Source organism: Anomaloglossus baeobatrachus, chromosome 7 (genome assembly GCF_048569485.1).
Source record: "Anomaloglossus baeobatrachus isolate aAnoBae1 chromosome 7, aAnoBae1.hap1, whole genome shotgun sequence".
NCBI classification, from domain to species: domain Eukaryota; kingdom Metazoa; phylum Chordata; class Amphibia; order Anura; family Aromobatidae; genus Anomaloglossus; species Anomaloglossus baeobatrachus.
The window spans coordinates 267013564-267028170 of record NC_134359.1 but is presented as its reverse complement, the minus strand read 5'-3'; the positions used below and the strand labels follow the sequence as shown (position 1 = coordinate 267028170).

The 14607-nt window shown below is 47.8% G+C and overlaps 1 protein-coding gene across 1 annotated transcript in view; it reads left to right on the top strand.

The window, feature by feature from the left end:
- Positions 1–12206, top strand: part of TTYH3 (tweety family member 3) — an 88196-nt gene extending 75990 nt beyond the window's left edge. The window contains exons 9-10 of the mRNA XM_075319763.1: positions 6552–6640; positions 6727–12206. Of these exons, the coding sequence (XP_075175878.1) occupies positions 6552–6640; positions 6727–6742 (105 nt within the window). The 3' untranslated portion in view covers positions 6743–12206. The remainder of the gene's footprint in view (positions 1–6551; positions 6641–6726) is intronic.
- The last annotated feature ends 2401 nt before the right edge of the window (positions 12207–14607 follow it).

Here is a 14607-nt window from a genome sequence, read left to right as displayed (position 1 = left end):
TGTGGCTCCGCCCAGCGGCTATTCAGCACAGGGAAGGGACACTCCTCACTGAGGAAAGATTTTCTCCCCTGTATGCCTCATTTGCCCTCCGTCCTGCTCTCAGAGTAGGCCCCGCCCCCTCTCCTCGCTGCGGACGCCATGTTCTCAGCGTTCTCAATGTCTCATAGCACATGGTGGCAAACGGGGGCCTGGGACAGAGCCCCCACTTCTGGGGGATCTGGAGGGCACAGAGATTGTTAAACGGTCTGGCAAGCCACAACCTCCGGTTGTGCAGCTGCTTATATACTCTGTTTATATTCTCTGCTGGGGGTCTTTCTGGACAGAGCCCCCACTTCTGGGGGATCTGGAGGGCACAGAGATGTTCCTATGTTAAACGGTCTGGCAAGCCACAACCTCTGGTTGTGCAGCTGCTTATATACCCTGTTTATATACTCTGCTGGGGGTCTTTCAGGACAGAGCCCCCACTTCTGCAGCATGTCTCTTATCAGAGCAGGGCTGCAAGGCTGTTTTTATTATGCACCGCATTTAGTCTTGTACTGTCTGTACCGAGCACATAACCACATTTTGATGCCTGTTCTAACATAGTGGTGCCGCAGCCTGGAAGCTCATCCCCCAGTGGTCCCTCCGGCTGCTCCGGCTCCGGTGGCTGATCCCCCGGTTTGGGTAGAATCCCTCTCTCCAGGGGACAGCTGTCCCGGACACTGCTGAGCATGCATCAGCCCCCTTCTCAGGGCGCTTCTGCTGCTACGGCTCGCTCAGCAAAGCTCACAGAGGATTCTTCATCTGGCTCAGACCCCGTCCTCCTAAAATGGAGACGCAGGGTCCCCCTTTCCTTCCTCGTCCCGCGGCTCTGATTCACGAGCTGACTCGCAGGACAAGGAGGATGCCTTTACTAGGGGCTTGGACGCTACTCCATGTACCATTTTGTCCGAAAGGTGACGCAGATGCTAATCATTTGATTGCGTCCATTATATTTGTACTGGACCTCAATCTGCCTGTATCAGGGGTGAAACCCCCTCTAGCAGAAAAGCATCAGTATACCTTGCCTAAGAGAACGGGGAGTGTGTTCTTTAACCACTCCAGTTTTTTCAGGCCACTGTGACCTAACCCAGAGCCTGTCCTGACAGACGCTTCCCAAAGCGTGGTTCTGATGACTGTTTCCCCCTTCCACCACTGGTGGTCAAGGAGTGGGCTCATTCACCAAGGGTGGACCCTACGGTGTCTAGTCTCTCAGCCCGGACAGTTGTGTCAGTGGCTGACGGCACCTCTCTAAAGATCCCACTGTCCGCCAGGTTGTCCTTCTGGCCAAATCTATATATGAGGCGGCAGGGGCCTCGTTCTCCCCATCTTTTGCAGCAGTGCGGGCTCTCAAAGCCATCTCTGCTTCTCGGGAGAAGAAGCGTTCCCTCACCAGGGTCTTTATGCCCGACATGGTTGTCTTAACTTCCAGGCTTCAGTCTTTTCATCCTATAGCTGGAGACTGTCACCGCTCTGCGGTGGCCTCGGCTACTTCCCTCGCTATCCGCAGGTTCCTGTGGCTTCGAGAGTGGAAGGCAGATGCTTCTTAAGAAGTTCCTTGCTGGACTCCCTTTTGCTGGGACCAGTCTGTTCGGTGAACAACTGGATGAAATTATTAAGGAGGTTTTTGGCAGGAAGAGTACCTCCATGCCACAACCCAGGAAACCTTCCAGGGCAGGAACCAGTCGAGGTTTCGTTCCTTTCGTTTCCTCTAACTGGTCGTCCTCTAAGCCCTCGGCCTCGTCCACTAACTCAGCCAAGGTCCGTAAACCAACTGGCGCATGAAGCCGCGTCCTAAGTCGGCAGGAGCTGCTGCCACCAAGGCAGCCTCCTCTTGATTATCTGGCCGCGCCAGTAACGTCCTTGGTCGGTGGCAGGCTCTCCCTCTTGGGCGACGTGTGGTTTCAACACGTCTTCGATCAGTGGGTGTGGGTTACCATCTCCCACGGCTACAGAATAGAATTCTATCCAGCCCGCCAAACAGATTTTTTTCTGTCAACTCCCCCCTGCTCCAAGGCCGCCGCCTTCTCACAGGCCGTGGCACTCTTGCAGGCCAATGGAATAATTGTACCAGTTCCCGACTGGGAACGGTTCTGAGATTTCTACTCAAATCTCTTCCTAGTCCCCGAGAAGGACGGTGCTTTCCGACCTGGATCTCAAGCTTCTCAACAAGCATGTTCAGGTACGGCAATTTTGCATGGAATCTCTGCGATCAGTCAATGACCCAAGGAAATTTCTTGGCATCCATCGACATCAGAGATGTCTATCTGCTTGTGCCAATCGCAGTTTCACACCAGCGTTGGCTACGTTTTGTAATTGGAGAGGAACATTTCCAATTCGTGGCTCTCCCCTTTGGGTTAGCCACGGCCCCTCGTGTCTTCACCAGTTGCGGTTCAGCTCCTCCAGGGGTTGGTAGTGATTCCTTACCTGGACGACCTTCTAGTCAGGGTTTCATCCAGTGCAGACTGTCAGCGGAGTGTCTCGCTCACTCTCAGCGGAGTGTCTCGCTCACTCTCAGCGGAGTGTCTCGCTCACTCTCAGCGGAGTGTCTCGCTCACTCTCAGCGGAGTGTCTCGCTCACTCTCAGCGGAGTGTCTCGCTCACTCTCAGCGGAGTGTCTCGCTCACTCTCAGCGGAGTGTCTCGCTCACTCTCAGCGGAGTGTCTCGCTCACTCTCAGCGGAGTGTCTCGCTCACTCTCAGCGGAGTGTCTCGCTCACTCTCAGCGGAGTGTCTCGCTCACTCTCAGCGGAGTGTCTCGCTCACTCTCAGCGGAGTGTCTCGCTCACTCTCAGCGGAGTGTCTCGCTCACTCTCAGCGGAGTGTCTCGCTCACTCTCAGCGGAGTGTCTCGCTCACTCTCAGCGGAGTGTCTCGCTCACTCTCAGCGGAGTGTCTCGCTCACTCTCAGCGGAGTGTCTCGCTCACTCTCAGCGGAGTGTCTCGCTCACTCTCAGCGGAGTGTCTCGCTCACTCTCAGCGGAGTGTCTCGCTCACTCTCAGCGGAGTGTCTCGCTCACTCTCAGCGGAGTGTCTCGCTCACTCTCAGCGGAGTGTCTCGCTCACTCTCAGCGGAGTGTCTCGCTCACTCTCAGCGGAGTGTCTCGCTCACTCTCAGCGGAGTGTCTCGCTCACTCTCAGCGGAGTGTCTCGCTCACTCTCAGCGGAGTGTCTCGCTCACTCTCAGCGGAGTGTCTCGCTCACTCTCGCCACGCTTGCAAGTCCACTCTGACCCCGACCCAGGAACTTACGTACCTAGGGATGCAATTCGAGACTCTGCTGGCACTTGTGAAGCTGCCCTTAGTCAAACAGCAGTCCCTTCATCTGGCGGCTGAGGCTCCGCCGTCATTCCATCAGGCACCTCATGCAGGTGCTGGGTCAGATGGTGGCGTCAATGGAAGCGGTTCCCCTTGCCAGTTCCATCTGCGTCCCCTGCAGCTGGACATTTTCCGCTGTTGGGACAAGGGACCTCTTCCTTGCACAGGCTGGTGGCTCTGTCGCCACAGACCAGGAGCTCTCTTAAGTGGTGGCTTCGGCCCCTCTCTCTGTCCCAGGGACGCTCCTTTCTGGCCCCGTCCTGGGTGATTCTCACCACGGATGCCAGTCTATCCGGCTGGGGAGCAGTGTTTCTCCACCACCGAGCACAGGGCACTTGGACTCCGTCCGAATCAGCCCTCTCGATCAATGTGCTGGAAATCAGGGCTGTACTCCTAGGACTCGCAGCCGCCTAGCAATGTTGGAAGTTCAACGTATCCTTCAGTGGACGGAGGACTCCAAGTCCTCCATATCCGCAGTCCACATCCCAGGCGCAGAAAACTGGGAGGCAGATTATCTCAGCCGTCAAACCGTGGACAGCGGCGAGTGGGCCCTGCATCCGGCAGTGTTCCGGTCAATTTAGCAGGCGGGGCACTCCGGAAGTGGATCTAATGGCATCCCGGCACAACAACAAGGCCCCGGTTTACGTGGCTCGCTCCCACGATCCTCAGGCCTTGGCAGCGGACGCGCTGGTTCCAGATTGGTCCCAGTTCCGTCTGGCCTACGTGTTTCCCCCTCTAGCTCTCTTGCCCAGAGTCCTGCGCAAGATCAGAATGCAGGGCCGTCGGGTCGTTCTCATCGCCCCAGACTGGCCCAGGCGAGCTTGGTTCCCAGACCTGCGCCGTCTGTCCGTAGAGGTGCTGTGGCATCTCCCGGACCGGCCAGACCTTCTTTCAGAAGGTCCGTTTTCCGCCAGAATTCTGCGGCTCTCAGATTGACGGCGTGGCTCTTGAGCCCTGAATCCTTACGGCTTCAGGCATTCCTTCCGAGGTCATCTTCACTATGACTCAGGCTCGGAAGTCTTCCTCGGCCAGGATTTACCACAGGACTTGGAGAATTTTCCTGTCCTGGTGTCGTTCTTCCCTGTCCTTTCTACAGTCCGGCCTGCAGCTAGAACTGTTCCTCATTCCCTCAAGGGACAGGTCTCGGCTCTGTCAGCGTTGTTCCAGCGGCATATCGCCCGGCTGGCCAAGGTGCGCACCTTCAGGCGCATGGGCGCATCTCACATCATCCCGCCTTACCGGCGGTCTCTGGATCCCTGAGACCTTAACTGGTCCTCATGGCCTTACAGAAACCCCCCTTTTGAGCCTCTTAGGGAGGTTTCGTTGTTTCGTCTTTCACAGAAAGTGGTCTTTCTGGTGACCATAATTTCTCTCAGGAGAGTCTCTGATTTGACTGTGCTCTCTTCGGAGTCACCCTTTTTGGTTTTTCACCAAGACAAGGTGGTTCTCCGTCCGACTCCGGGCCTTCTCCCTAAGGTGGTGTCTCCTTTCCACCTTAACCAGGACATTTCATTGTCTTCCCTTTGTCGGCCCCTGTGCATCGCTTTGAGAAAGCGTTGCATGCTTTAATTTGGTGCGGACGCTCCGGATCTATGTGTCACGCACCGCTGTTTTTTTAGGCGGTGCACCTCTCTTTTTGTGCTGACCACACGTCAGCGCAAGGGTTTCTCGGCTTCTAAACCGACCCTAGCTCGTTGGATTAGGTCGGCCATATCCGATGCCTACCAATGTTCTCAGGTGCCTCCCCCGCCGGGGATTAAGGCGCATTCGACCAGAGCTGTCGGTGCCTCTTGCGCTACGGCTCAGCAGGTCTGTCAGGCTGCCACTTGGTCTAGTCTGCACACCCTTTCGAAGCACTACCAAGTGCATGCTCATGCTTCGGCAGATGCGAGCTTGGGCAGACGCATCCTTCGGACGGCTGTCGCCCATTTTGTGAAGTTAGGTTTGCCTACTTCTCAGTTTCGGTCTATTTCCCACCCATGGACTGCTTTGAGACGTCCCATGGTTTGGGTCTCCCATAAGGAACGATGAAGAAAAAGAGAATTTTGTTTACTTACCGTAAATTCTTTTTCTTATACTTCCGACATGGGAGACCCAGCACCCTCCCTGTTGCCTGTTGGCAGCTTTCTTGTTCCGTGTGTTTTCACCGGTGGTTGTTGTAGACAGAGGTTCCGGTTATTCCGGGTTTTACTCTATCTCTACTTATGGGTGGATGTCCTCCTTCAGCTTTGGCACTAAACTGGTTGGATTTGTCATCCGGGGAGTGTATATGCTCGGAGGGAGGAGCTACACTTTTAGTGTAGTACTTTGTGTGTCCTCCGGAGGCAGAAGCTATACACCCATGGTTTGGGTCTCCCATGTCGGAACTATAAGAAAAAGAATTTACGGTAAGTAAACAAAATTCTCTTTTTTTTATATTATATTTTTTTATTCATTTTTATATTATATATTGTATTTTCATATTTTATTTTTTATATTCATTTTTATAGTAGTATTTTTTATATTTATTATTTTTTTTATATTTATTTATTTTTTATATTTTTTTCATTTTTTGTAGTAGTATAATTTTATTTTTTATATTTATTATTATTATTTATTATTATAATATTTTTTTTTATTTTATATTTACTCTGATTTTGTTTTGTGGCATCATAACAGATTGTGTGTATCCAACTAGAGGCAACTTTGCCATATGAATGTATCTGGAAGGGCTTTCTGCCCAGTGTGACTCATGTATTAGCTTTTTCTGGCACTGCGTTGTTTGTAGCTCGCTTTAGATCTATCCTCTGGGGATTTTGTCATATGTAGCACTTGCTGTACTAGAGAGACTACGACACATCTTATATATAGAGAGGAAAGTGCATGTGAGACCCACTCTTACTGGAGTTGGATGGATCAAAATATTCATGGCTGTTCCCGGTTAGATCATTGACCCCACGGCACGAGGCACAGCCCCACATATAGACCAGTCTGCACCACTGAGGTCTATAGGGGTCCCATGGATCGGCCTTGAATGGGGGGGATTCCCATTTTAGACTTCTATACTCCATAAATGCACAGGAGGGCTCTCTGAATTTGGGTTCTCCTCCGTGAGCCTTGATGATGGGTGGTAGGGCACATGTCTTGTATCTGTACAGTACGACCTCCATCCGAGTCTTCTGTTACACATAACGCTACTTCTATGTATTCGCCATTCATCCCTGTGGTCATGTTTTTAGCCTAATCGGTCAGAGTCTCATCTCACCATCCAGTTCCGTTGTGTAGAAACCGCTCATCCGACATTGCCGACGATCCCGATGAGAATCGAGTGAGTTCTTGCTGATTTATATTCCATTTCTGGGACAACCTTGTGCTAATTTCCTTTTTTTTGTCTATTTTTCGCTTCTCCACCAGTACACGTCAAGCATGAGAGCAAAGTATCTGGCTACTAATCGCCCAGAATCGGAAGCTCGCTAACCCGGGGGTGATCCAGACGTCTTCAGGTGGATGTCCACCCGCTACAGCCCCGAAACCCTCCTCCTGCTCCTGCCGTGTGGTTCAATGTGTCCACAAAATGTTGGCGTTCCCAGACACCCCTGACCCGTACCCCTCTCCTGTCCACGGGAAGAACAAAGGAAACCATTGCATGGAAACGTGAAAGCCACAAGATGTTCCTCAGTCCTCGCTTGGCCTCATCTCTTATCTTCAGTCCTGGAATCTATAGCTGATCCCTCCGGGTCTTTTATAAAATTTCTTTTGAAATTATTTTTTTTTTTTTTCTTGAGCTGCCGTGCAATTTTATTATTTAAATCATATGTAACTTTTTTTTTTTCTTTTAATTATTGCCAATGTTCTCTTTTCAGTATTATTTGTAACCCTTTGAAAACCACTTTTAATTTTGATTTAATTTTGAAATTAAATTTTTGGTAAAAAAAAAAAAATGCACTAAATTCTTAGCAGGGTTGGCAGCGATTTTCTCACCAATGACCAGACTTTCTGTGCACATTCCGAATTGTAACTTGCATGTGGTGTTGGTCTCCTCACTCGTCTCTGTGTAATACCCGTGGTTCGATGCTGTCTGCTCATGTGTTCTGCTTTTTGGTTTTAAGTGGGTTGTTCAGGATTATTAATATTGATGATCTAACCCAAAGATAGTGCTCCTCATCACTTCTGGGGTCCTAACGTGCTCGTAACTAGTGATGAGCGGGCACTACCATGCTCAGGTGCTCAGTACTCGTAACTAGTGATGAGCGGGCACTACCATGCTCAGGTGCTCAGTACTCGTAACTAGTGATGAGCAGGCACTACCATGCTCAGGTGCTCAGTAATCGTAACTAGTGATGAGCGGGCACTACCATGCTCAGGTGCTCAGTACTCGTAACTAGTGATGAGCGGGCACTACCATGCTCAGGTGCTCAGTAATCGTAACTAGTGATGAGCGGGCACTACCATGCTCAGGTGCTCAGCACTCGTAACTAGTGATGAGCGAGCACTACCATGCTCGGGTGTTCGGTACTCGTAACTAGTGATGAGCAGACACTACCATGAACGGATGCTCGGCACTCGTAACTAGTGATTAGCGAGCACTGCCATGTACGGATGCTCAGCACTCGTAACTAGTGATGAGCGAGCACTGCCATGTACGGGTGTTCGGTACTCGTAACTAGTGATGAGTGGGCCCTACCATGTACAGGTGCTCAGTACTCGTAACTAGTGATGAGCGGGCACTACCATGTACAGGTGCTCAGTACTCGTAACTAGTGATGAGCGGGCACTACCATGCTCAGGTGCTCAGTACTCTTAGTGATGAGCGGGCACTACCATGCTCAGGTGCTCAGTACTCGTAACTAGTGATGAATGAGCACTACCATGTACAGGTGCTCAGTACTCGTAACTAGTGATGAGTGGGCACTACCATGCTCGGGTGCTCTGTACTTGTAACTAGTATTGACCACCCAAGCATGGTAGTGCCCGCTCATCACTAGTTACCAGACCCGAGCATGGTAGTGCCCGCTCATCACTAGTTACCAGACCCGAGCATGGTAGTGCCCGCCCATCACTAGTCTGTTAGCAGGCCCCAGAGCTGTCGGAAATGTATGGTAACTGAACTGTACATGGTGTCGAGGCCTTTTTTTGGGTACTGCACATCCTTTTACATCCTCCTCAATAGGAGCTGAGCTGCAGTACCTGAGAATGACCACTAAGCCGTTCATGGAGCTATTGTGCATGTACGCTCGCTATACATAGTCACATTAACTATCAGACCTCCCACTAATCTATCCAACGGATAGGTCATCAGTTTTGTGGTCTTGGACAACCCCTTACTAGCCTCCACTGCAGACACACATCCTTACACCAAGTTCCCTATGCCATATAAGAGACTGCCTCTCCATCTACACAGACTTATAACGACGCACGAGACACATTTTTTTTTATAAAGGTTTATTATACAGCTTCGGGATGGAACCCGCACAACATTTCGGATGAAATGACATTTTTTGTTACTTAACGAGAGCTGGAAATCTTTGCTTGTTCTACAATGCCAATCCAATCTCCGCAAAGATGAGTTTTAAGACATTCAACGCTGATATAAAACAATAGTAACCACTACAGTATGGCCAGTCTTACTTTTGACTCTTTTTGCCAAAAGAAACCACTATAGTCTCTGAAGGGAAACATTCGGACTACATTATTTTAATATTCTTAGTCTTCTAGTCGATGGTGGTTTATCTATTCGGCTCTGGCAAACGTGATTCGCTACTTTTGGATAGAGGTGAGATGCGGTGTCCTTGTGTGGGGACTGTGGAACATGTCTGTATTTTTGGGGATAGTGGGTGACTATACACATACATGCAGTATAATGAATTGTACCCCTTTCTCTATAGCGCCACTGTATAAATTGTTGATCTGTTTTCTTACGCGCCTTTTCTCCACTCACTGGGGTCTGACGCCCTCATAAATGCCATATATGAGACTTGGACTGACAGCTTCGGAGTTTTCGGGGTGGGTTTTTTGGTCCTACTTTTACAAATACAATTGTATTATTTATTTGTTTTCTTATTCTTGTGGCCGCGATGAACATGAGATTTTTAATTCGGAAGGATATCTTGTAACAGCTGGAAACCTCAAGCCTACATTCAAGACGTCTACAATTGGAGAATTCCAACGTCTATCACTGGTGCTAAAGCTGCTGAGCTTCATCATCCACTGTCTTTTAGCTGCCAGAAAGCTTTGTGGAATAGTAACGGGATTATTTTATTTTTTTTTGGTATAGATATCTCCTAACCCTTGTAATGGGATGTCGTCTACGTATCGCCCACACTTTTACCATGAACTTGTGCCATTTTGGAGACAACACAGAGGACTCCTTTTCATTCTATAAATACATTATTGAGTCTTAAGAAACGATTTTGCATCATCTCTCGGGCCATAGGATATAAAACTGAGCCAAACCGGTCCGAATAAGACCATTACGGACTACTCTGCCACCTAAGTCAATGTTATTTACGAAGCACAATGCTGTTGTTGGCACCTGAGTTTTCGCTTCATCGTTTCTTTTTTTTTTTTTATTTGTATTCTTGAATATTGCAGCCGAAATGGAAACCGATAAGGCTGTTCTAAAAATGAACATCTTTGAAAATGTGAAATGTAAATAGCATGTTTGACTCTGTGTCCCCTGTAAAAGATTGCCTTGTTATTGTAAAGGAAACCGACTCAAGACACAACCAATCTTGAGATTATTACTGTAGTGTTTGTGTCCTCTTTGTGATATTCATAGGTTCAACTTGCTTGCCAGTCTTCAGAAATCTGGGCTTTAAGTCTTTTTCTAAGCTATTTTGGTTCATGTAAGATGCTCGCGAAGGAAAAACTTATACAGTAAATGGTCAACCCAAATTCATACCGTCCTCCGATAGCTGCATAAAATTAGGCTACGGCTAAAATCTATTTCAGGCTCTCGGTTGTCGGAAAGTGAAAACTTGTAATCGAAGAATCAGTTTTCAGATGTACACGCATCTAAATTATAATTAAGGGACACCCTCGGAAGGTTCCGAAGAAGGAACCACAGACAATATAATTAATTTGTCTAAATTAGGGATGAAAGGATTTGACTTTGCCAAATAGGTGTCGATTTTACCGGGAAATTCGATTTTAAAGGAAATGTATTCTCTACAAATTGAATGGTACTTTATGCACTGAGACCCCAGGGCATGATGTTGATTGACACCCCCCCCAAAAAACCTCATAGTTTACCTCCGCTGCTCAGTGTTCCCTCAACACATTTTCTTCCGGCCACTGTGTGCTGAAGCCATGGTCATCTTTCCGCTAAGCCGGGACTGCCAGACGCGACTAGGTTCCAGGATGTCCCAAACCTAATCACGGCCGCAAGTCCCGTCCTAGAGTGCAGGTAATGTTGCGGCGACCTTACAACGCGCATCATGGCCTAGAGTGTGCGTCCTAAGGTCGCCGCGCACTTTGTGGCATCATCTTCAATCTTTTGATGCACTCTTAGCCGGGACTTAGGCTTGTAACACCGAGGCTGAAGATCCCAGCCCAGCGTGAAGATGCCTGGGGATTCAGTGTGCTACGGCAGTAAGAAGTGCAAGACCTATGGCGGAGAATGAGCAGCACAGGTGAGCTGTGAGGGTTTTTTTTTTTGTTGTTTTTTTTTTGCCGGCCTTCTATGGTTCAGCAAATCTGGAGAATATAGATTTTTGTAAAATAAGATTAGACTTCAATTCCTCTCAAATTCTTCCCACCTCGCGTCTAAATAATTTTTAAGCCAAACACTTTGGAAATGTGATCATTCGTGGTTATGTGGCTTCTGGCGCATCTATAGAGCGTAGACGCAACCCGTTACCTAATCGGGGCAAGGTGTAAAGTTGCATTTCCAAGGGAGAACTTTTAAAAGAAAGAGTTACACTAAATTTTAATCTATATTCATTTCCGACTTCCCAAGCTGCCCTTCAGACATGATCGGATGTCCCACCCAGATATATATTCTGAATTTTGGGGGGGTGGGGGTCTGTGTGTCCGCGATGATGCTGTCGCATGTATCTGCACAGCCTTGACTGATTTCTCCTACAGTTAATGAAGGATCACGCACTTTCCTCCCTTTCCACAGCCTGTGAGCTGCATTTCTTGGACGCTTTTTCCCCTCTCCACACTCTGAACCCCATTTTTGCTGCTACCTGTAACACAGGGAAAGGGAGATCCGATCTCTTGACTGATTTGGGTCAGATTTTTGCAGACCAGCTAGCAGCAAAATGGTAGTCCATTTTTAATGAAGACTATATTGCTTAATTTTGCATTTAGGAGGCATGTAAACAAAAAACTAAAAATTTGCAAAGGTGCCCATATCCTTTATATTTCTACCACATGAACTTTTTTTTTTTTTTTTTAAATAAAATCGGCTTAAAATGGTAAAAATAATGAAAGTAGTAGCCCTCGTCCTCTGCCATACTATGTACTTGGGCCAACGAGGACGTCAATATGTCAACGTGTCACCATTGTGACCAGTGATTGGCGACAACAGTCGTGCCGCGCCGTCACACCACCGTTGCGATCTTGTCAAGAAGAGACGAGACTTGACGGAGGACAAAGGATGCGGAAGAAGGTTTTGTTATTATTACCATTATACAATTCTTGGCCTCGTATATAAATGTTTCTGCTAGCCAAAAAATGTCAATAAAATTTAAGAATATATAATTAAAAAATAAACAAAAATCTGATTTAGGTTAATTGGAAGTAAGGACAAGAGCCGGTTTAATTGGAGGAAAACAATTTTATATTTATATAATTTTTATTATTGTCCATATAGTTATCACATGATTAACTTCCATTTTCTGTATGAATTTTATTGTAATGTTTAATAAAATGAATCCTTTTTAAATGACTGGGCGGTGAAATCTTGGAAACTCCTTCATTTTGGGTATTTGCGATGCATTAGGCTATGTGCCCACGGGACCTTGTTTCTGCGGATTTTGCCGCGGAAAACCTGCGTATTTTTCTGGATTTTCCAGATAAATCCACAGGTTTTAGCATGTACAGTCACTCCCCATGTTATCCTATGGGACATGGGGAGTGCTGTGTCCACGCTGCGGAAAGTGCGGCTGCCGACCATGCTGCGGATGTGGGCATCCGCAGGTATAATTGAATGTCAATTATTCATGCGGAATTACCTGCGGATGTCCCGGCCCTCCGCTATGGAGATAAGAGGCGGGACGTCCGCAGGTAAGCCGCATGAATCTCCGCATGTTTCCTGCACCTATTCCGCTGTAATCTAGCAGCTAAAAATAGCTGCGGACGCCGGCGGGCAGCTGCGGGAAACATGCGCTTGTACCAGCGGATACATCCGCAGGTACGAGCGCCCGTGGGCACATAGCCTTACACCATTCAGGGGTGGTTTTTTTTGTGGAATTTTCATTGGTCTATTTCCCGATCCACGTCCTCACGAGCCACGCATTTAAAAGAAGTCTTTACGCAAATGTTCAAAACTTAACGGGAGCCCGTCACCCCCAAAATGCATTTTAAATGGAGTATAGATCCATACTAGCAGTGTGCCTCGTACTGAAAAGTTACGATTCTTAAAAAGACTGATGGCACTGTCACGGGGACTAGATGACAGAATCTGGACACTCAAACTCGGGAACCCTGCTCTGTCCCTCAGCTCAGAGGTACGCTAGATTGTAGTGAGGTCTCAGCCGCCAGCGTGACCCTAACGCCTTTCCATACTCTGATGTAACGCCCCATCTCCACGCGAGGGGTGAGCCGGTACCGTAAACACAAACCCAACAACTTACCACGGACAGGGGAAAATAACTCATACGTAAAGCAATCACACACAAAGGAGAGACTAAACGTGCACAGGGGAAAACAACATGAAAAAGGGGTGAAGTAAACAGACAACTAGGAAACTTCCAAACCATACAATCAGCACACCACGGACTGCTGCAGTCAGCACCAAGGCTGTAGCCAACGCAGCAAGTAGCAGAGAGGGCTCTTCCAGCTCCTTTCACCTCCAGGCCAAACTTCCAACTGGATGAGAATAACCAACACCCTCTGCTAGAAGCAGAGTATATATAAGGACTAGGAGTGGTCCCAAACTGGAAACACCTGAAGAGGTGAAGACATGCTTGCTGGATAGGAATGCCGACTTTAATCCTCTCCAGCCCAAGGCACAGGAATTTATTTAATGTGCAGAGACTCAAAGAAAATCGACTCTGGCCTAACACCTGTCATTAGTCTCTACAACGGAGACGACCATGACAGGCGCTTCCTAACATGCAAGTGTGAATAGTTGCATACTGAACATGAGATACATTATTACATATCGTAAGGTACAGTTCTAGTTCAATTTTTGGAAATGCCTATTAATGCTATGTTTTTGTTTTGTTAAGTTTTTTATTTGGTGTTATTGGAATGTGCACATTGAAGATTAAGACTGAAGGCGGCAAAACTACAAAGGGTCATATGGAAATGAGGAGTAAAAAAAACACGTGGGAAACAAACCGGAATGTGTTAATCCTAGATTTTTCTAGTAACCCCCCCCCTTTTACTCTGATGAAGCATTAGACCCCCTAGGCAATTGCTCAATCAGCTTAATCGGGTCGTCACCTGTAATGGCTTCCAATGACCAAGTACACCTCGAAAAGAGTTCATTTGTGGAATCACCGGCCATCAGAAAGTGTATCTGGTCACCGGGTGTGTTTTGCAGAGGCAGTGTTGATACACAACTCCATTCAGTGCTAAGCCCTATTCCACAATGGTTTTTAGCCAGAATATGGCACAATTCCCTAAACTTAGAAAAGAGAAATTACAGTTTGTGACGCTCAGCCCATCCTGAACATTTCTAGAACCCTAAAGGTATGCTCATGTAGCCCTGAAAACATCAATCTCCATGATGAAACTGGCTCTAATGAAGACTGGCCCAGGAAAGGAAGATCACGAATTACCTGTGCTGCAGAGGATAAGTTCATCAGAGTTACCAATCAGAGGTGCTGTCTATTTGAGGTGTCTGAGGCTGAGAACCCAGTTAGAGGCAGCTTTAAGATGTTGTGAAATGTTTTGCCACGGTTTTCCAAAATTACAGCAAGATTGAGGCAAAAACAAAATATAATATGGTCAAACTCTGTAAACTCAGACTTAATCTGAAACTAACTATGCAGCCTTCTGGAGGTTCACAGTTATATACCAGGGTGGTATCATCAATTGGGTTCAAGAGGAAGGGGCCAGAAGCTGACTGGTACTGCATTACCTAAGAGGACGTAAAAAGTTGAAGATGAAGCCTGCTCTACT